Source organism: Pristiophorus japonicus, chromosome 21, assembly GCF_044704955.1.
Source record: "Pristiophorus japonicus isolate sPriJap1 chromosome 21, sPriJap1.hap1, whole genome shotgun sequence".
Classification (NCBI taxonomy): domain Eukaryota; kingdom Metazoa; phylum Chordata; class Chondrichthyes; family Pristiophoridae; genus Pristiophorus; species Pristiophorus japonicus.
The window spans coordinates 53,440,007-53,462,960 of NC_091997.1; the positions used below are offsets into that span (position 1 = coordinate 53,440,007).

A 22,954-nucleotide genomic window follows, 5' to 3' on the forward strand; every position below is an offset into this window, starting at 1 on the left:
GTGAATTTTGCTTACGAGGCGGGACATCGGCAATGCGCGCTTTGATGATGAGGGTTCGGCGGCAGCGGGGCAGAAGTGGGGACCATCGCAAAAACCACCGGGAAAATTTAATGAGCGGCGGCTATTCGACTACAAATCGGCGTCCATTCGACACCACCGCCGGCCCAACAACTACCCTGTAAACCCCCCAGTGATCTATCCGACCCCCATCTCTCCCCGACAACCCTACCATGATCTGTCTGACCCTCCCCCCAACTCCACAGTCTCAGACCCCCTCTCTCCCCATCTTCCCGCGATCATCGACTCCTCATCTTCCCACTCCCGCGATCTGTCAGCTTCCCCGACCCACCCGCAATCACCGAGTTCCCCCCCACCCCCTCCCCCCGCTCTGAATGTGCGCTCCAGTAACTATCGAGGTCATGGAGTGACACTGACAGAGAGAGTGGGAGTGAGAAGCAGAATCTCCGATTGTAACTCTGGGCAAATCAGGTGGGCAGGACATCGCCACCATGAGAGGCCCGGGCAATTTTAACTCTCGGCTTCATTTTAATATGATTGACAGGCTGCTCACCCAATCGCATCGTGAAATGGGCAGGGCCCACTTTCTCCGCACAATTTCCTATTTAAACTGAGGTTGCATTCCCTGCATCACCTTTTTCACAGCCACTCACTAACTCTTACCCTCTTCTTTATACAGGGCAAAACAGCGCATAAGATGGAAAGATTGAACAGGCTAGGGCCCTTTTCTCCAGAGCTCGGTCAGCAGTGTGGTTTTATAGCAGCGTCTGAGTCTACATTGTCAAAATACCATTGATACTGAAGTTGTGTGAATGGTTTGAATGTTATCTAATGCAGGATGAAGGGACGCTGAAGAGTGTAACAAGGATGGTTAGTGCAAGGCCAAGAGCAGCTCACTAGGATCGCTGGCCAATCAACTGATCCCTCACAACCCTTGCACAAGGTGTTGAGGTGGTCCTCCTTCCTACCTGATCTTCGACTTCAACTCCACCTTCCTGCACTATCCCCATGTTCCTTCATTTCCTTAATATCCAAAAATCTATCGATCTCTGTCTTGAATATACTCAACGAATGAGCATCCACAGCCCTCTGGGGTGGAGAATTCCAAAGATTCACCACCCTCTGTGAAGAAATTCCTCCTCATCTTAGTCCTAAATGGCCGACCCCTTATCCTGAGACTGTGACCCCTGGTTCTAGACTCCACAGCCCGGGGAAACATCCTCCCTGCATCTACCCTGTCAAGCCCTGTAGAATGTTGTATGTTTCAACGAGATCACCTCTCATTCTTCTAAACTCTAGAGAATATAGGCCTAGTCTACTCAATCTCTCCTCATATGACAATGTCCCCATCCCAGGAAACAGTCTGTTGCAAGCGAGCTTGTGCAGTTGGCAGCGGACTACGATGCAGGAGACTCTGTTTGAGGTATAACGTAGCGAGCTCCCAGACCTGCCCAGACTCCTGGGCCTCTGCTTCAGCAGCCCTATAGTGTGCTCAGTGATGGTGGTTCCCTGGCTGATTATACCTGCGTTGCTCAAGTGTTCTGGGAGCACAACTGGGTTCAGAACCTCAAAGGTACATGAGGAAGAAACCAATAAAGAAAGACTTGCATTTACATCACGCCTTTCATGACCACTGTTTGTGGGAGCTTGCTGTGCACAAATTGGCTGCCGTGTTCCCCACATTACAACAGTGACTACACTCCAAAAGTTTTTCATTGGCTGTAAAACACCTTGAGACATCTCAAAGCACTTTACAGCCAATGAAGAACATAAGAAATAGGATCAGGAGGAGGCCACCTGCTCCGCCATTCAATAAGATCATGGCTGATCTGATCATAGACTCAGCTCCACTTCCCCGCCTGCTCACCATAACCCTTTATTCACTCATCGCTTAAAAATCTTTCTATCCCCGCCTTAAATATATTTCATGACCCAGCCTCCACAGCTCTCTGGGGCAGAAAATGCCACAGATTTACAACCCTCAGAGAAGAAATTTCTCCTCATCTCAGTTTTAAATGGGCGGCCCCTCATTCTAAGACTATGCCCCCTAGTTTTAGTTTCCCTATGAGTAGAAATATCCTCTCTGCACCCACCTTGTCGAGCCCCCTCATTATCTTAAAAGTTTCAATTCGATCACCTCTTATTCTTCTGAACTCTCATGTGTATAGGCGCAACCTACTCAATCTATCCTCATAAGTCAACCCCCTCATCTCCGGAATCAACCTAGTGGACCTTCTCTGAACAGCCTCCGATGCAAGTATATCCTTCCTTAAATACGGAGACCAAAACAGTACGCAGTACTCCTGGTGTGGCCTTGCCAATAGCCTGTACAGTTGTAACAGGACTTCTCTGCTTTTATACTCTATCCCCCCTTGCAATAAAGGCCAATATTCCATTTGCCTTCCTGATTACTTGCTGTGCCTGCATACTAACTGTGTGTGTTTCATGCACAAGGACTCCCAGGTCCCTCTGTACTGCAGCACTAAGCAATTTTTCTCCATTTAAATTATAATTTGCTTTTCTATTATTTCTGCCAAAGTGGATAATCTCACATTTTCCCACATTATGGCCCCAAGTTTCCACATGATTTGCTCCTGATTTTTAGGAGCAACTGGTGTAGAACGGAGTAGCTTAGAAATCGGAATTCTCCACATTTAGTTTTCTGCAGTTCTAGTCAGGTAGAACAGTTTCACTTTGGAACTGAATTTTTTTTTCAAAAGTGGGCGTTCCGGCCACTGACGCCTGATTTGAAAGTTTCCACAGTGATAACGTACTCCAAACTAACTTAGAATGGAGCAAGTGAAGATTTTTGTACGCTTGAAAAAACCTTGTCTACACTTTAAAAAATCAGGCGCAGGTTACAAATTAGGCGTCAGGAACGAGGTGGGGGGGGGGAGGGGGGGAAGGGAAGTCATTAAATTTTACAATCAATCCTTAGTTATACTTATACAAATATTATACAAATAAATCCAACCTGAATAAAAATTTATAAGCAAAGAAAAGATTAAATAAACCATGTTCCTACCTGTGTGAAAGTGCTTCAGGCAGGCCTTTCAGGCAGCGGTGTGGCGTCGGTCTCGGGGGCAGGCAGCAAGCAGCCTTGCTGCTTGAGGCAGGCCTTCATTCCCCGCGAAGATGTAGCACCCGGACGGACTTGAGGCCATTCGGCCATGGGATTGCAGCGGCGTCAGTGGCTGGCCGGGAGCAGCAGCATCCTTCGAGCTGTGAGGGGGACTGACTGAGGCCATTTGGACAGGGAGAGGCAGCCACATCGACATCTTTATATTTAAATTTGCAGAATGGGTGCACCACATATTATGCAATGGTTTGCTTCCTCATGCAAGAAATTCTTTGTTCTTGGTGGAAGTTGATCCATTGCAAAGTTGAATTGGCAATTTTATTTCTCCAAACACACAGTCCTTAATTTGCAGGCACCGGTTCTGCAAGTTTAGCAGTGAAAAGCTGAACTCACTGATTTCAGCAGGTGATTTATTCAGCAGTGCTGCTAAAAGCACTCCCTCATACACAGAAATATCAAGAAAATTAAAATACAAGCCTTTGCAGGGGTCCAAGAAACAAATCTTCATTTTTTCTGCAGCACTTTTAAAAATGGCCGAGTGCCAATGTTTACTTCAGATTGTGCGTGCGCGAACGCTCCAACGCGCACGCGCAGGGTTGCCGGCACCAAGAAGCCTCATTTAAATTGTACCCGCCCCCTCCTACTTACAAAATCGGCGCGAGTGGTAGGCTCCGCCCCCTGTGCGCCGGGCCAAGCAGACATCGAGCTCCAAGGAGCTCGAGAATACCGCCTTTTTTTTCAGGCGCCGTTTTCGGCGCGAAAAACAGGCGCCCAGCTCTGAGGGGCGCCTTTTTCGCCGCGTGTGGAAACTTGGGGCCTATATTCCATCTGCCCACTCACTTAGCCTGCCTATAGCCCTTTGCAGATGTTTTGTGTCCTCTTCACAATTTGCTTTCCCAATCATCTTTGTATCATCAGCAAACTTGGCTACATTACACTTGGTCCCTTCATCCAAGTCATTAATATAGATTGTAAATAGTTGAGGACCCAGCACTGATCCCTGCAGCATCCCACTAGCCACTGTTTTCCAACTGGAAAATGACCCATTTATCCCGACTCTCTGTTTTCTGTTAGTTAGCCAATCCTCTCTCCATGCGAATATATTACCCCCAACCCCGTGAGCTTTTATCTTGTGCAGTAATCTTTTATGTGGCACCTTCTGGAAATCCAAATACACCACATCCACTGGTTCCCCCTTATCCACCCTGTTCATTACATCATCAAAGAACTCCAGAAAATGTGTCAAACATGATTTCCCTTTCATAAAACCATGCTGACTCTTCTTGATTGAATCATGCTTTTCCAAATATCTCGCTACCGCTTCCTTAATAATGGACTCCAGCATTTTCCCAATGACAGATTTTAAGCTAACTGGTCGATAGTTTCTTGCTTTTTGTCTGCCTCATTTTTAAATAGGAGCATTACATTTGCGGTTTTACAATCTGCTGGGACCACCCCAAAATCCAGGGAATTTTGGTAGATTACAACCAATGCATCCACTATCTCTGCAGCCACTTCTCTTAAGACCCTAGGATGTAAGGCATCAGGTCCAGGGGACTTGTCTTCCTTTAGTCCCATTATTTTATCTAGTGATAGTAATTGTTCCTCCCTACCTAAAGTGCCTTGTTTATCCACTATTGGGATGTTTTTAGTGTCTTCTACCGCGAAGAGCAAGACAAAATATTTGTCAATGTCTGCCATTTCCCTGTTCTCCATTATTAATTCCACAGTCTCATCCTCCAGGGGACCAACATTTACTTTAGCCACTTTTTTCTTTTTTATGTACCTGTAGAAACTCTTACTATCTGTTTTTATATTTCGTGCTAGTTTACTTTCATAATCTATCTTCCCTCTCTTAATCATTTTTTTAGTCGTTCTCTGCTGGCTTTAAAAATTTCCCAATCCTCTGGCCTCCCACTGGTCTTGGCCACATTGTATGCTCTTGTTTTCAATTTGATACCATCCCTTATTTCCTTATTTAGCCACGAATGGTTATCCCTTCTCTTACAGTCTTTCCTTCTCATTGGGATATATTTTTGTTGCGAGTTATGAAATATCTCCTTAAATGTCTGTCACTGCTCATCAATCGTCCCATACTTTAATCTATTTTCCCAGTCCACTTTAGCCAACTCTGCCCTCATACCTTTGTAGTCTCCTTTATTTAAGCTTAGGAACCTGGTTTGAGAACCAACTTTCTCACCCTCCAACTGAATTTGAAATTCAACCATGCATTGGTCACTTATTCCTGGAAGATCTTTTACTACGAGATCATTTATTAATCCTGTCTCATTACACAGTACTAGATCTAAGATAGCCTGCTCCCTGGTTGGTTCTGCAACGTACTGTTCAAGGAAACTATCCTGGATACACTTTATGAACTCCTCCTCAAGGCTACCCTGGCCAATTTGCTTTGTCCAATCAATATGAAGGTTAAAATCACCCATGATTATTGCCGTTCCTTTTCTACAAGCCTCCATTATTTCTTGATTTTTCTCCGTCCAACCATGTAGCTACTGTTAGGGGGTCTATAGACTACGCCCACCAGTGACTTTTTCCCTTTATTATTCCTTTTCTCCACCCAAACTGATTCAATATCTTGATCCTCTGAGCCAATATTGTTTCTCACTAACGCACTGATCCCATCCTTTATTAACAGTGCTACCCCACCTCCTTTTGGAGTGTAGTTACTGTTTGCTGACAATACAAAGATGGGAGGAAAAGCAATGTGTGAGGAGGACACAAAAAAATCTGCAAAAGGACATAGACAGGCTAAGTGAGTGGGCAAAAATTTGGCAGATGGAGTATAATGTTGGAAAGTGTGAGGTCATGCACTTTGGCAGAAAAAAAATCAAACAGCAAGTTATTATTTAAATGGAGAAAATTGCAAAGTGCTGCAGTACAGTGGGACCTGGGGGTACTTGTGCATGACATACAAAAGGATAGTATGCAGGTATAGCAAGTGATCAGGAAGGCCAATGGAATCTTGGCCTTTATCGCAAAGGAGATGGAATATAAAAGCAGGGAAGTCTTACTACAGTTATACAGTATACAGGGTATTGATGAGGCCACACCTGGAATACTGCGTACAGTTTTGGTTTCCATATTTACGAAAGGATATATTTGCTTTGGAGGCAGTTCAGAGAAGGTTCACTAGATTGACTCCGGAAATGAAGGGGTTGACTTATGAGGAAAGGTTGAGTAGGTTGGGCCTCTACTCATTGGAATTCAGAAGAATGAGAGGTGATCTTATTGAAACGTATAAGATTATGAGGGGGCTTGACAAGGTGGATGCAGAGAGGATGTTTCCACTGATGGGGGAGACTAGAACTAGAGGGCACGATCTTAGAATGAGGGGCCGCCCATTTAAAACAGAGATCAGAAGAAATTTCTTCTCCCAGTGTAAATCTGTAGAATTCTCTGCCTCAGAGAGCTGTGGAAGCTGGGACATTGAATACATTTCAGACAGAAATAGACAGTTTCTTAAACGATAAGGGGATAAGGGTTATGGGGAGCGGGCAGGGAAGTGGAGTTGAGTCCATGATCAGATCAGCCATGATCTTATTGAATGGTGGAGCAGGCTCGAGGGGCCGTATGGCCTACTCCTGTTCCTATTTCTTATGTTTTTATGTAATGTGGGAAATGCGGCAGCCAATTTGTGCACAGCAAGCTCCCACAAACAGCAATGTGATAATGACCAGATAAACTGTTTTTGTCATGTTGATTGAGGGATGAATATTGGCCAGGACACCAGGAGTAACTTACCCGCTCTTCTTCAAAATAGTGCCATGGGATCTTTTACGTCCACCTGAGAGGCTGGATGGGGCCTCGGTTCAACATCTCATCCAAAAGACACACCTCCAACAGTGCAGCACTCCTTCAGCACTGGAATGTCAACCTGGATTTTGTTTTAACATGCTGAAGTCTCTGGAGTGGGACTTGAACCCACAACTTTCTGACTCAGAGGCAAGTGTGCTGCCCACTGAGCCACAGCGAAGGATATACTGATAGTACAAGATGAATTCGAGTGGGAGAAGGCTTACGTGGAGCATAAGGTATCTTCCACCCCCTCAGATCAGGACTGGAACATCGGCTCCTTCATTGAAACATCTGTGAACTCTTGTGGAAGCAAGTCATCCTCGTTCGAGGGACCGCCTATAATGATGAAACCCTGGCATAGACCATGTTGCGTTCAGAATAAATCCACCGGACTGAATCGCAAGCTCAAACTGTTGTGACCTTAGTCTCTTTATTCAGACTCCAGAGTTGGGAAGCAGCATGCTGGATCACCTTTTATACCTGCTTGCCCAGGGTGCACAGGTGACCTTAGGTCTCCCACAGGTGTGCCCCCTGGTGGCAAGTCTTACATATTGGGTAAGGTCTACATACATAACAGACCAGTTGGGCCGAATGCCCTGTTTTGATGCTGTACAATTCTATGTAATCCCATCAAAAGCCAACACTCCCACACTGAGAAGCAAATACAATCCACAGGAACTGGGTTTGGAGGTTTGGCGGGGCGGGGTTGATTCTGTTGCTCCCCGTCTGCCTAACTTCACGGTACCAACCTGGAAAATGTTGCATATACGTTCACAAAAACAAACAAATCGGTGGTGTTTGACGGAAGCAGTAATTGGCCGGTGAGAGGCAGCTCCGGGAGCAGGCAGACAGACCCTGTCTGGTTTGTTTTCTCTGCTGGGTTTTTTTTGGCATCGGCCTAAATCGGTGTAACGTGAAAGTGCAGACTGGTGAGCGGCTGAAGCAATGGGATTAGCCAGCCGGTCTCACTGTGTGTGTGTGTGACACAGAGAGAGAGAGAGAGAAGTGAGTGCCAGATTCCTCCTGCTGCCACTCAGAGGCAGTGTTAGACTGAGCAAGTCTCGGTTCGCTCCAGCACTCCTGTAGTATGAAGCAGGAGCAATTACATTAGCAGATATGAAGACATTTGCTTTGACTGGGGCAGCTGATGGCATTGGGAGGTGCCTGTAGCACCGAGTGCAATGCAACAAGGAAGCAACTAAGGGGAGCTTTCATTATTCGGAGCAGTCCTATCATCAGTGAGCTGTGTAAGGTTATGTGTTATCAGCAGAACAGAGCTGGGAAGCCTGCGCCGGATACGGTTGTATTTAAAGAGGCTGGTGTTTGGGAGTGCACTGAGAGAGGGGCAGACATCACAACTTGCCCACCGCCATGCCCTGCTTCCTCGGACTGCTCCTCCTCTTAGGGGGCTCCTGTGCCCTGGACCCTGCCTACAGACCCGGTGACTTCGACAAGACTGAAGAGGGGGCATCTCGTTTTGTCAGCAGTCATAACCAGACGGCAGAGAGCGTCTACTTCGAGAGTGTTTCAGCCAGCTGGGATTACAACACCAACCTGACCAAATACAACCAGGAGAAACAGGTACTGCCTTTACCCTCTTGCTACTCGCAGTCTGGCGCCATAGACTCTGGCACAGGTACATGGGCACCGAGACCCAGCCCACCCACCTGGCCAGGGTCTTAGTCCAGCCGCTTATTGTCCGCGACTCCCACGTTTAAGCTCAAAGGACAGAGCTGGACCACATTGACCCCGGGAACTCAGCTTTTATTTTCATTGTGCAAATGTAAGAAAGATCCCAGATTGTGCCTCACCCTGAAATTATAATTGGGACGCTTCACATCCCGGCTCTTACAAAGCGCTCCCATGCGTTTAACCGCCTCACTGCCACGGCTCGCAGTACTCTGCTTCCCACCGTGACATTCCCTCTGAGAGCGGGTCAAGGGTCAGGGTCGGGTCAGAGGGGGGGTCAAGGGAGGGTCGGGGGGTTAGAGGAGGGTCAGGGAAGGATCAGAGGAGGGTCAGGGAGAGGGATGGGGTGATTCAGAGGAGGGTCAGAGGGGATTAGAAGGGGGTCAAGGGAGGGTCAGGGAAGGGTCAGAGGAGAGCCAGGGGAGGGTCAGAGGGGGGCTTAGAGGCGGGTGCAGGTGAACATGATGTGACAGCTGGAACCCACCAACACCCGTGTCACCTCACTGCGCTAGCCGATTGCTTTCCTTCTATAGTTTGATGGCCCCTCCCCTGAGGGTCTGACCTGAGGGGCTCTCGCCGTGCTCTGGTTCCTCACCCAGCTGCCAGTCTGGATGCTGCTTGTCAGTGGGGTATCGCCCACATGGGACTTTGCAATGCCATCCAATACTGTCCCCTTGATACACGCGCACACGTGCACTTTCCAGCAGGGGGTCACTGGGTGGCGAGGAGCAGAGCGCAGCCTGGCTCATTTCCCCTCTCCCCATCCCACGGTTGCGGAGACCAGCCGTAATGGCCCTGCCGCGGAACGAAATCGCTCAGTATCACAGCGGGGAGTACGATTACTCATTGGCTCTCGGGGCAGGGGCTCTGACCAAGTTAAACTCAATCCACAAAGTTGATGGTACAGTGACAGGGCTGTGAGCTCCTAGCCCAGAATGTGTGACTATAATCCAGTCAGTAGCAGGCTAGTCTCTCTCTGCTGTGCAGTCAGACCTGTTGGAGTGGCAGACTGTGACTGAGTTACCGGAGCTCATTTTAAGCTCATTCAGCGGGTGGAGAATGGCCAGTAAAATCGAGCGGGGTGTAACACAGGCGGCCGACCTGATCACATCAGCTTCCCGCCGGGCGGGTTAAGTTAAAATTATCCCCGAGGGATAGGTTCACAGAGTTCCAATTCCTTTCTCTCGTGCTGCACTGTCGTTCTGTTTTGTTATGTTAAACACAGTCCACCAAGGCCAGCCTCATTGCAAAGAAGTTTCGGTCTGTTAGCTTCACAGAAATAATACATAAAAAGTTAGGCTGTTCAGTAAAGCATCAAGTTAAACCCACGACCTCTGCCACCTAGAAGGACAAGGGCAGCAGGCGCATGGGAACACCATCACCTCCATGTTCCCCTCCAAGTCACACACCATCCTGACTTGGAAATATATCGCCGTTCCTTCATCGTCGCCGGGTCAAAATCCTGGAACTCCCTCCCTAACAGCACTGTGGGAGCACCTTCACCACACGGACTGCAGCGGTTCAAGAAGGCGGCTCACCACCACCTTCTCAAGGGACAATTAGAGATGGGCAATAAATGCCGGCCTGGCCGCCGACTCCCACATCCACTGAATTAATTTTTAAAAACGAGATCTACAACTGTCTTTGTCGATCCTCGAAGAGACTTGCTCAGTCTAACACTACCGGGCTCAATGGTAGAACTCTCCCTCTCAATCACAACAGTGTGGGTTTGAAGGCCACATTCCTGAACGACTTGAGCACATAGTTCAGGCTGATGCTCCAGTGCAGTACTGAGGGAGTGCTGCACCGTCGGAGGTGCCGCCTTTTGGATGAGATGTTTCTCAGGTGGATGTTAAAGATTCCATGGCACTATTTCGAAGGGTTCTCCCCGGCGTCCTCTCCAATATCTATCCCTCAACCAACATCAATAAAACAGATTATCTGCTCATTTATCGCATTGCTGTCTGCGGGATCTTGCTGTGCACAATTTTGCTGCTGCATTTGACTACACTCCAAAAGTACTTTGTTGGCTGCAAAACACATTGGGACATCTGTGGATGTGAAAGGTGCTATATAAGTTCTTTCTTAAGTGGCCTTTCATCTCTCAGATCTCAACTTGAATCCAGCCCAAACCAAGCCTCCTCTGCTTTCCCCTTTAAGGCTCGTATGTAAACTCAGACTGGGCCCCACGGCACAGACTGCCCATAACTTGGCACAAAACGATCGAGTTGGTTCAGGCTGGAGAGATGGGCACTTGGTGTTGGGACCAGGTGTTTGACTGCAGTGCTCCGTTGCCCGGCAAAATTCATCACCATTCCTGAGTGAAATTAAAAGGAAATCCTGTCACAAACAGGGGCTTTGACTCTGGATTATCTCTCTGTTGTTCACACTGAAAACAACGGCTTGCATTTAAACAGCGCCGCAGGACGTCCCAAAGCCAATTAAGTACTTTTTGAAGTGTAGTCTTGGTTCCAATGTAGTGGGTGGGGACCTGAACCCACAATCCTCTGATTCAGAGGTCACAGAGTGCGACCCACTCAGCCAAGGCTGACAGTCCACCACAGGATAAACCTTTGGACACAGGGAGTGAGACAGGGATCTCCAGGGCAATTGTTCACCCAAAAGGGAATCTAGTTGTGCAATAAGTTACCAGGGACAGACAATGGTTCCCAGGAACAATCTGACGTTTCACTTCCTCCATGGCTGATTGTACAGCCCTCTGAGATCTCTGCACTCCTCCAATTCTGGCTGCTCACAGATCTCCAATTTGCTTTGATCCACCATTGGTGGCCGTGCCTTCAGCTGTCTAGACTCTAAACCTCTTGACCACTCTTTCCTCCTTTAAAACGCTCCTTAAAACTTACTTCTTTTCTGCCCTAATATCTCCTTATGTGGCTTGGTGTCAAATTGTGTTTGATATCGCTCCTGGAATGTTTTACTATGTTAAAGGTGCTATTATAAAACCAATAAAGAATTAAGGAGAGACTGCTATACCCAGAGAGGGGTGATAATGTGGAAGTCGCTATCACAGGGAGTGGTTGGGGCGAGTAGTATAGCTGCATTGACGGAGGAAGCTAGATAAACACATAAGAGATTGATGTGCAAAATTAAAGCACATGGTATTGGGGGTAATGTACTGATGTGGATAGAGAACTGGTTGGCAGACAGGAAGCAGAGAGTCGGGATAAACGGATCCTTTTCAGAATGGCAGGCAGTGACTAGTGGGGTGCCGCAGGGCTCAGTGCTAGGACCCCAGCTATTTACAATATACATTAACGATTTAGACGAAGGAATTGAGTGTAATATCTCCAAGTTTGCAGATGACACTAAGCTGGGTGGCGGTGTGAGCTGTGAGAAGGATGCTAAGAGGTTGCAGGGTGACTTGGACAGGTTAGGTGAGTGGGCAAATGCATGGTAGATGTAGTATAATGTGGATAAATGTAAGGTTATCCACTTTGGTGGCAAATACACGAAGGGAGAATATTATCTGAATGGCGGCAGATTAGGAAAATGGGAGGTGCAACGAGACCTGGGTGTCATGGTACATCAGTCATTGAAAGTTGACATGTAGGTACAGCAGGCGGTGAAGAAGGCAAATGGTATGTTGGCCTTCATAGCTAGGGGATTTGAGTATAGGAGCAGGGAGGTCTTACTGCAGTTGTACAGGGCCTTGGTGAGGCCTCACCTGGAATATTGTGTTCAGTTTTGGTCCCCTAATCTGAGGAAGGACGTTCTTGCTATTGAAGGAGTGCAGCGAAGGTTGACCAGACTGATTCCCGGGATGGCAGGACTGACATATGAGGAGTTACTGGATCGACTGAGCCTGTATTCACTGGAGTTTAGAAGGATGAGAGGGGATCTCATAGAAACATATAAGATTCTCACTGGATTGGACAGATTAGATGCAGGAAGAATGTTCCCGATGTTGGGGAAGTCCAGAACCAGAGGGCACAGTCTAAAGATAAGGGGTAGGCCATTTAGGACTGAGATGAGAAGAAACTTCTTCACTCAGAGAGTTGTTAACCTATGGAATTCCCTACCACAGAGAGTTGTTGATGCCAGTTCATTGGATATATTCAAAAGGAAGTTAGATATGGCCCTTAGGGCTAAAGGGATCAAGGGGTATAGAGAGAAAGCAGGAAAGGGGTACTGAGGTGAATGATCATCCATGTTCTTATTGAATGGTAGTGCAGGCTCGAAGGGTTGAATGGCCTACTCCTGCACCTATTTTCTATGTTTCTATGTTTCTTTAAGGGTGAAGCAAGGACCCACAAACAGCAATGTGATAATGACCAGATAATCTGTTTTTTTGTTACACCCCTACTCTTTGAAATATTGCCATGGGATCTTTTACGTTCACTTGAGACAGCAGAGAATGTATTGATTATCACAAAGATATATGTCATGTTTGTAACTACAATGTAACACCACTGTATCACTGTATACACTCAACTTAGATGCACACCTTGACCACAGGGGGTGAACTTGTGGGAGACACTCCTTACCTGATCACACAGGTATATAAAGGGAGGTCCCACGCAGGGTCATCACTTCTGGAGTCCTGTAATAAAGAGTAAGATCACAGAGTGGCCTTGTCCCTGAAATGTGCCTCATGTGTTTTCATGCTGTAGAGTAAGGACTTTACATTGGCGATGAGAAATGGGAATTCACGAGAATGGCCACCAGTAGCACTGAGGAACGGTACTGTGTTGGGGAGACTGGGACGACTTTGTCGAGAGGCTTCAGCAAAGCTTTGTCACTAAAGACTGGCTGGGGGATGCAGCGGCCGACAAGCTCATCTCCTGATCAGCTGCGGGCCAAAGACTTATGTGCTCATGAAAGATTTACTGGCACCCGAAAAGCCGTTGGACAAAACCTTTGAAGAGCTTAGCAAATTGATCGGGGAGCATCTCAAACCGGCGAGCAACATACACATGGCTTGACACAGATTCTACACCCACCGATGTCGTGAAAGACAGAGCATACCGGACTTTGTAGCGGACTTCCGGCATTTGGCCAGCCTCTGTAAGACGCCTGCAGGGGAGAGATGCTAAGGGACTTCTTCATCGAGGGTATCGGTCATGCGGATATTTTTCGCAAGTTAATTGAGACCAAGGACTTGACCATGGAAGTGGCAGCGTTGTTAGCTCAGACTTTCATGGCGGGGGAGGAAGAGACAAAAATGATTTATGTGCGCAATTCTGCTTCTAACGCGGCGATGGATCAGGGAGTAAACATTATCAATGCTACTCAGAGCCCCGCAGGCAGGCAGGGGCAGTCCGACATTCATCAGGCAGCAATAGACCCCAGAGCAGGACCCCAACAGAGACAATGGCAGGCTGAACGGACGTTCACGCCATCACAGTGGACAAAGCGGCCCGGGATGGGGCCATTGACACCCACTAATAGGGTACTTAAGAGCAGTCAAAGGGACAGTCAGCGTGGAATTCCTGGCCATAGTCCTTTTGTCCCCAACAATGGAAACTTTAATGCCTGCTGGAGGTGTAGGGGAAAACACTCATCCAGATCTTGCAGATTCCAACAGCTTGTCTGCAGAAACTGCAACCTCAGTGGCCATTTAGCTCGAATGTGTAGAAAACCTGCGACCAGACTTATAGATGAGACAGAGGGACCAGAAGAGGGTTCTGTGAGGCAGGATGACTGTTGGGGCAAATCGATGGACACCGAGGTTCAGCGTGTCCATGTGGTGAATATTCACAGTTCATACACCAAAATGCTACCAATGATGATGAAGGTTTTGTTGAACGCCATCCCAGTACGCATGGAGCTGGACACTGGGGCCAATCAGTCACCCATGGGCATTCAGCAATTCGAGAAGCTATGGCCACTCAAAGCCAGTAGACCCAAATTAGAATGTATTGAGACACAATTACGGACTTACACCAAATAAATCATTCCGGTGCTAGGCAGTGCAATGATGGCTGTCACACCCAATGGGTCAGTGAACCGGCTACCACTCTGGATTGTCCCGGGCAATGTTCCCGCACTGTTGGGGAGGAGCTGGTTAGCTGAGATGAACTGGAAATGGGGGGATGTTCACGCAATGTCCTCGGTGGAGCGAAGTTCGTGCTCATAAGTCCTACAACAATTTGAGTCACTATTCCAACCGAGCATCAAGACTTTCAAAGGCACCAAAGTGGTGATACACATCACCCCGGACGCCAGTCCAGTGCACCACAAAGCCAGAGCGGTGCCGTATGTAATGTGGGAGAAAATCGAGAGGGAATTGGACCGGCTATTGCGAGAGGGCATCATCTCGCCTGTTGAAGTCAGCGACTGGGCGAGCCCCATCGTTCCTGTTTTAAAAGCGGATGGCTCTGTCAGAATCTGTGGCGACTACAAGGCCACCATCAATCGGGTGTCCCTACAAGACCAATACCCGCTCCCAAGAGCGGAAGACCTCTTCGCCACGCTGGCAGGCGGCAAGCTGGTCACCAAATTGGAACTCACTTCAGCCTATATGACCCAGGAACTGGCCGACGAATCCAAGCTACTGACCACCATCACCACACACAAGGGACTGTTTGTGTATAACAGGTGCCCGTTTGGCATTCGATCAGTGGCCGCGATCTTTCAACGTAACATGGAAAGCCTGCTTTAATCCATTCCGGGAACGATCGTATTCCAGGATAATATCCTCATCACAGGTCGAGACACCGAGGAACACCTCCACAGCCTGGAGGAGGTGCTACGCTGACTGGAATGGGTAGGCCTGCAACTCAAGAAGTCTAACTGCATGTTCTTCGCTCCTGAGGTTGAGTTTCTGGGCAGGAGGGTTGCTGCAGGTGGGATTCGGCCCACCGAATCCAAAACAGAGGCGATCGATGAGCACCCAGTCCCTGCAATACATCGGAGCTGCGTTCATTCCTGGGACTGTTGAACTATTTCAGGAACTTTCTGCCAAACGTGAGCACGTTATTGGAGCCGCTACACGTGCTCCTGCATAAGGGTTGCGATTGGTTTTGAGGGGATGTCAGGAACGGGCTTTTAATCGGGCGCGTAACCTACTTTGTTCAAACAAGTTGTTGACCCTGTACGACCCCCGTAAACGTTTAGTTCTGACATGTGATGCATCGTCCTATGGGGTTGGGTGCGTGTTGCAGCAGGGTAATGCTGAGGGTCAGCTGCAACCTGTGGCTTATGCCTCCAAGTCGCTCTCTCAAGCAGGACGGGGATATGGGATGGTCGAGAAGGAAGCGCTTGCATGTGTCTATGGGATAAAAAAAAATGCATCAGTACCTCTTCGGTAGACAGTTTGAATTAGAAACGGACCCACAAGCCACTCACATCCCTGTTGTCAGACAGCAAGGTTGTCAATGCTCAGCTCGCATACAGCGGTGGGCTCTCACGCTAGCTGCTTATGACTACTCCATCCGGCACCTAAAATGATGCACCATAAAACTTACATCTTTGACCAAGCTTTTAGTCACCTGCGCTAATTTCTACTTATGCGGCTCGGTGTCAAATTTTTATCGCATAATACTTCTTGGGACATTTCACTATGTTAAAGGCGAAGTTTCAATGCAAGTTGTGTTGTTGATTAACTTCCCTGTGTAGTGGCCTAGCAAGCCACTGAGAAGGTGGTGCCTGGCCTTGTTATCCTTGATCCACTGCCGGTTTGAAACGACTGGTTGGCTTGTTGGAGCCAGAGGGCAGTTAAGAGTAAACCATGTTGGTGTGGGTCTGGAGTCACTTATAGGCCAGACCAGGTAGGTATAAGCAGATTTCCTTCTCTAAGGGACATTAATGAGCTCATTGAGTTTGTACGACAATCTGACAATGTCATACTCACTTTTACTTAAACTGAATTCAAATTATCAAAGTACCACGGTTGGGTTTGAACTCACAATCTCCAGATTATCAATTGGAACCTCTGGATTGCTCATCCAGCACTGCACTACCGTATCCGTAGAGTGCACATCTTTGGTGTTGTTAGGCTGGGATGCTCTCTGACAATGTTATCAACTGTAGCAAATACTCTGCCAGTTTCTACATTTCTGGAGAGGCTCTGCACACCCATTGGAAGGTAGTCCTGAGTTTCCTGATTGTGTAGAGATAAATTCCCCCGCGCCCCGATTGGGAGCGGTAACCAACTCGTGGTGGGACTTCCTGCGCCCGGCGCAGAATCACGGTTACCGCCCCTCACAGGAAGTGGAGTGTAATCTCGCGCGCTGCACTTCCTGTCGGGGCGGGTTCCGGGGCGCTGCTGGGGCGACCACCCAACATGGAGAGCCGAGCTGCACGATGGCGGGCGCGGACTGCGTCAGCGAGGCAGTAGCCGGGCTGACCAGGGAGTCAGCCAAACCGCCATGGTGGCAACACGGGCCGCTCCCCACCTCCCCTTTAACTTCCGCCCCGCCAGCGGAGGTCAGCCCGGTTTGCGAGCCGCGAGACTGCCGCTGACACCGCTCGCGGGGCGCACGGCAATGTTCGCCGCGCGGCGGAAAGGGGTCGGAGCACGGCGCTGAGAGGTCGCCACGCATAGCTACTACTTCTGCTAACTACCGCGTAATTGTGGGGGAGCTGGCAGCTCCCGCCACCCCGCCACCCCCACCCCGGTGAAAACTGTTCTGTGCCCCGTTAGCGCCCCACAGAGGCACTGACGGGTATCGCAAAACGGGCAAATTTCGACTCAGCTCAGAGTGACTGGGATTTGGGGAGGATTCATCGTATTGTGCTATTCAGCATGCTTCACTGCCAGAGCCGGCACAATGTGCTCTGTGACCCCGGCCGGCCAGATTCCAGGCAAGATAGCACAGGACCACAGGGCAAAATTAGGCACTGAGGCCTACTGCTGCTTCCTTAGCCCGAGATCCATTTCCCTCCCAGCAGATCTGTCGCTGGTTGCTTCTTCCCTTCACTGCCTAGTGTAAGGCAGTCAGACAGAGACTACACCAAAATGGTTGTGGTAATTAACGTTTTTTTAGTACAAGACAAAGCACAGTGACCAAGTCTACTGCTAACGGTCTTACCATCTAAGGTAAGGATAGTATCACCCTCTCCTCTGGGTAGAGACATCAGCCCCAACTCTTCCTGCTGTTCCTCCTTCGATTCTCTGCAATGACCTATCTGTCTCCAAGATTATATCCTGTTTCTCCGCACAGGTCATTGGATCGCCCTGTGGATCAGGTTCTGTGGCTCCACTATCACGTCTTTTGTGTATTGTTCACTTTATTTTGCATGCAAACCCACTTAATTAATATGCAAGGTCACCCTTGGATTGTATAAGGATCATGGGGGCGGGGGGGGTGGGGAGTGAAATTTTGTTCCACCCAGTTTCGGGCGGATAATTCAATCTGGGGAAAGAGCTAGGAAATTGGTCTCTTCCAATCAAAAAATGCCTCCCAGCACTTTTGGGCGCTGTTGGTGGTGGTAGCAGGGTGGGGGGGGGGGTGCGGGGCAATGTCGGGGTGGGGGCGGGGCGGGGCCAGGCAGGGTGGGGGCAGGGCGGGACGATGTCGGGGTAGGGGCGGGGCGGGGCCAGGTGGGGGCGGGGCGATGTCAGGGTGGGGGCGGGGCGGGGCCAGGCGGGGTGGAGGCGATGCCGGGGTGGGGGCGGGGCCAGGCGGGGCGGGGTGATGTCGGGGTGGGGGCGGGGCGAGGCCAGGCGGGGTGGGGGCGGGGCAATGTCAGGGTGGGGGCGGGGCGAGGCCAGGCGGGGTGGGGGCGGGGCGATGTCGGGGTGGGGGCGGGGTGAGGGCAGGGCGGGGCGATGTCAGGGTGGGGGTGGGGGTGGGGGCGGGGCCAGACGGGGTGGGGGCGGGGCGATGTCAGGGTGGGGGCGGGGCGAGGCCAGGCGGGGTGGGGGCGGGGTGAGGGCAGGGCGGGGTGATGTCGGGGTGGGGGCGGGGTGAGGCCAGGCGGGGTGGGGGCGGGGCGATGTCAGGGTGGGGGCGGGCGAGGCCAGGCGGGGTGGGGGCGGGGCGATGTCGGGGTGGGGGCGGGGTGAGGGCAGGGCGGGGCGATGTCAGGGTGGGGGTGGGGGCGGGGCCAGACGGGGTGGGGGCGGGGCGATGTCGGGGTGGGGGCAGGGTGGGGCCAGGCGGGGTGGGGGCAGGGCGGGGCGATGTCGGGTTGCAAGGCTAAGTGAGGTTTCCGCAGTGCCCAGTGGGCCACCGGGGAGGGGCTCGGCTGGGCCAGAGGGGGTAGCAGGCTGCCTGTTGGCGGCCCGACCAAACGAGCGGCCACCATAGTCGGGCCGACAATGAAAACAAAATGGCGGCCGAGGTGGTAGGCGCTCCACTTCAAGGACTGCCGCAGCGCCCAGCCACCACAAAGCTGTCGGGGGCGCTGACCAGCATCGACCGCGCTCCCGCGGGGCAATTACCCCCCCCCAGCGGGGCGCAAACGGTGTCGGCGTGTTGGGCAGGCGGGAACGACGGGGCGCGGCAGTAAGCCATTTCCGCCGCCGCTGGCCCAAGGGCAATTGTAGACGGGTCACACCCACCGCTTGCCCCCGGACGGAAAGGCCTTACTGCCCTGTTACCGCTGATGGGAGGGGGTAACAGGCCTTAAAAAATTGGGGAGCAATTTCAGCCCAATGACCTCACCCATTTGCCCTTACTTCACTTGAATAATAGCCCTGAGGCTGTGATTAAATGGTTAACCACCCAAACATCATCATAGGCAGTCCCTCGAAGCGAGGATGACTTGCTTCCACGCCAAAAAGGGATGAGTTCACAGGTGTTTCAATATTCCAGGTCCCAAACTACATGTTGAAGGGTGGAAGATGCCTGTGTGTGGATTTTTTTAACGTGTGGTGACCGTTGCACACCAGCCACCACACGGGCTTGACAGAGCTAGGTCTTGGTCCAGTGGCAAGGATTTACCAAGACAACTGGAGACCTGCTCTGCTGCAGGGGCCTAGTGCGCACACATAAGAATATAAGAATTAGGAACAGGAGTAGGCCATATGGCCCCTCGAGCCTGCTCCGCCATTCAATAAGATCATGGCTGATCTGATCATGGACTCAGCTCCACTTCCCCGCCCGCTCCCTATAACCCCTTATCCCCTTATCAATTAAGAAACTGTCTATTTCTGTCTTAAATTTATTCAATGTCCCAGCTTCCACAGCTCTCTGAGGCAGCGAATTCCACAGATTCGCAACTTTCTGAGAGAAGAAATTTCTCCTCATCTTTGTTTTAAATGGGCGGCCCCTTATTCGAAGATCATGCCCTCTAGTTCCAGTCTCCCCCATCAGTGGAAACATCCTCTCTGCATCCATCCTGTCAAGCCCCCTCATAATCTTATATGTCTCGATAAGATACCACTCATTCTTCTGAATTCCAATGAGTAGAGGCCCAACCTACTCAACCTTTCCTCATAAATCAACTCCCTCATCCCTGGAATCAACCTAGTGAACCTTCTCTGAACTGCCTCCAAAGCAAATATATCCTTTCGTAAATATGGGAACCAAAACTGCACACAGTATTCCAGGTGTGGCCTCACCAATACCTTATGTAGCTGTGGTAAGACTTCCCTGCTTTTATGCTCCATCCCCTTTGCGATAAAGGCCAAGATACCATTGGCCTTCCTGATCACTTGCTGTACCTGCATACTATCCTTTTGTGTTTCATGCACAAGTACCCCCAGTTCCCGCTGTACTGCAGCACTTTGCAATCTTTCTCCATTTAAATAATAACTTGCTCTTTGATTTTTTCTGCCAAAGTGCATGACCTCACATTTCGCAACATTATACTCTATCTGCCAAATTTTTGCCCACTCACTTAGCCTGCCTATGCCCTTTTGCAGATTTTTTGTGTCCTCCTCACTTATTGCTTTTCCTCCCATCTTTGTATCATCAGCAAACTTGGCTAAGTTACACTCAGTCCCTTCTTCCAAGTCGTTAATATAGATTGTAAATAGTTGGGGTCCCAGCACTGATCCCTGCGGCACCCCACTGGTTACTGATTGCCAATCAGGGAATGAACCATTTATCCCGACTCTCTGTTCTCTGTTAGTTAGCCAATCCTCTATCCATGCTAATATATTACCCCCCAACCCCGTGAACTTTTATCTTGTGCAGTAACCTTTTATGTGGTACCTTGTCAAATGCCTTCTGGAAGTCCAAATACACCACAACCACTGGTTCCCCTTTATCCACTCTGTCGTTACATCCTCAAAGAACTCCAGCAAATTTGTCAAACATGACTTCCCCTTCATAAATCCATGCTGACTCTGCCTAACCGAATTTTGCTTTTCCAAATGTCCTGCTACTACTTCTTTAATAATGGACTCCAACATTTTCCCAACCACAGATGTTAGGCTAACTGGTCTATAGTTTCCTGCTTTTTGTCTGCCTCCTTTTTTAAATAGGGGCGTTACATTTGCAGTTTTCCAATCTGCTGGGACCTCCCCAGAATCCAGGGAATTTTGGTAAATTATAACCAATGCATCCACAATCCCTGCCACTACTTCTGTTAAGACCCTAGGATGCAAGCCATCAGGTCCAGGGGATTTATCTGCCTCTCCTGGGCCCCGGTCACTTCCATTGACACACTCTTGCTGCTCCTTCGACCCTCCTCCTGTGCCTGCCCGCACTTCAATCAGCGACGTGGTCTCGCAGGCTGTGACCGCGGCGATTTCCGGGCCTGGCTGCCACACGCTGCTCCCTCCAATGGCCCCGGCCACCCAAACAATGTGCCCTCTAATCAACACCTCACTCAGTCTGATCAAACCGGCTTCACTTTATTGTTTCGTCACTCGAAACTCACTCCAGCCTCAGTATCAACCAAAACTTGTCCTAGCTCAATGTATCGTCCCAAACTTATTAACCACATCTTTGGATTCGGGCTGGCAGGTTGTAACTCATGAGATACCGCAAGGATCAGTGTGTGAGCCTCAGCTATTCACAATGACTTAGATGATAGGATCGAGTGGAGGGCACAAAGAGGCGTACAGACCAGTTCAGTGATTGGGCAAGAAGGTGGCAGATAGAGTACAATGTGGGGAAGTGTAAAATTATCCACTTTGGTAAGAAAAATGGAAAAACGGAATATTTTTTAAAAGGTGGGAGACCAGTAAATGTTGGTATTCAGAGGGATTTGGGGGTCCTTGTAAACAAGTCACAGAAAGTTAACATGGGGGTAAAGCAAGCATTTTGGAAAGTGAATGGTCTGTTGGCCTTTATTGCAAGAGGGTTGGAGTATAAGAGTAAGGAAGTCTTGCCTCAATTATATAAGGCTTTGATGAGATCACACCTGGAGTACTGTGCACAGTTTTGGTCTCCTTACTTAAGGAAGGATATACTTGCCTTAGATGGGGTGCAACAAAGAAAAGAAAGAAAGACATGTATTTCTATAGCCCCTATCATGACCACCAGACATCCCAAGGCGCTTTACAGCCAATGAAGTATTTTTGAAGAGTAGTCACTGTTGTAATGGGGCAGCCAATTTGCGCACAGCAAGCTCCCACACCAGCAATGTGATAATGACCAGATAATCTGTTTCAATGATATTGATTGAGGGATAAATATTGGCCCCAGGACACCAGGGATAACTCCCCTGTTCTTCTTTGAAATAGTTCCATGGGATCATTTACCTCCACCTGAGAAAACAGACAGGGTTTAACGTCTCATCTGAAAGACGGCACCTCTAACAGTGTAGCACTCCCTCAGTAATACACTGGAGAGTAGCCTAGATTTTTGTACTCAAATTTCTGGAGAAGGACTTCAACCCACGCCCTCTAACTCAGAGGAAGTGCTTCCAACTGAGTTCACTAGATTGATTCCTGGGACGAGAGGGCTGTCCTAAGAGGAGAGGTTGAGTAGATTGGGATTATATTCTCTGGAGTTTAGAAGAATGAGAGGTGATCTCATTGAACTGTATAGAAGGCTTAGAAAGATAGATGCTGAGAGGTTGTTTCCCCGGGCTGGAAAGGCTAGAATGAGGGGTCACAGTCTCAGGATAAGGGGTCCGCCATTTAGGACTGAGATGAGGAGAAATTTCTTCACTCAGAGGGCTGTGGATGCTCAGTCTTTGAGTATATTCAGGATCGATAGATTTTTGGACTCTGGGGGAATCGAGGGATATGGGGATCAGGAGGGAAAGGTCAAAGATCAGCCTTGATCTTATTGAATGGCAGAGCAGGCTCGAGAGGCTGAATGGCCTGCTCCTGCTCCTAATTCTAATCTTCTTATGGGTCTGTAATGGAGAGAAATAACTTCATTTATCGAAAAGTGACTTTGAAGTAAATACACCAGTGGGCTAAAAAAAAATTCCGGGCGGTAGCAAAAACGGTGCCACCCATGACACGCAGCACCTAGCAGTCCGTCCCATTGCAGTCAATGTCAGGCGCTGCGTATAACGGCAGCCGATCCGTTACTGCCTGTT

The 22,954-nt window shown here is 49.4% G+C and overlaps 1 protein-coding gene across 2 annotated transcripts in view; it reads left to right on the plus strand.

Moving 5' to 3' along the window:
• Positions 1 to 7,995: 7,995 nt before the first annotated feature.
• ace (angiotensin I converting enzyme (peptidyl-dipeptidase A) 1) overlaps positions 7,996 to 22,954 on the plus strand; it is a 271,560-nt gene continuing 256,601 nt past the window's right edge. Inside the window, exon 1 of one of the 2 annotated variants that reach the window (XM_070864766.1) lies at positions 7,996 to 8,494. In XM_070864766.1, coding sequence (XP_070720867.1) covers positions 8,285 to 8,494 — 210 coding nt within the window. In that variant the 5' untranslated portion in view covers positions 7,996 to 8,284. The remainder of the gene's footprint in view (positions 8,495 to 22,954) is intronic. The other variant, XM_070864767.1, reaches the window with a different exon arrangement.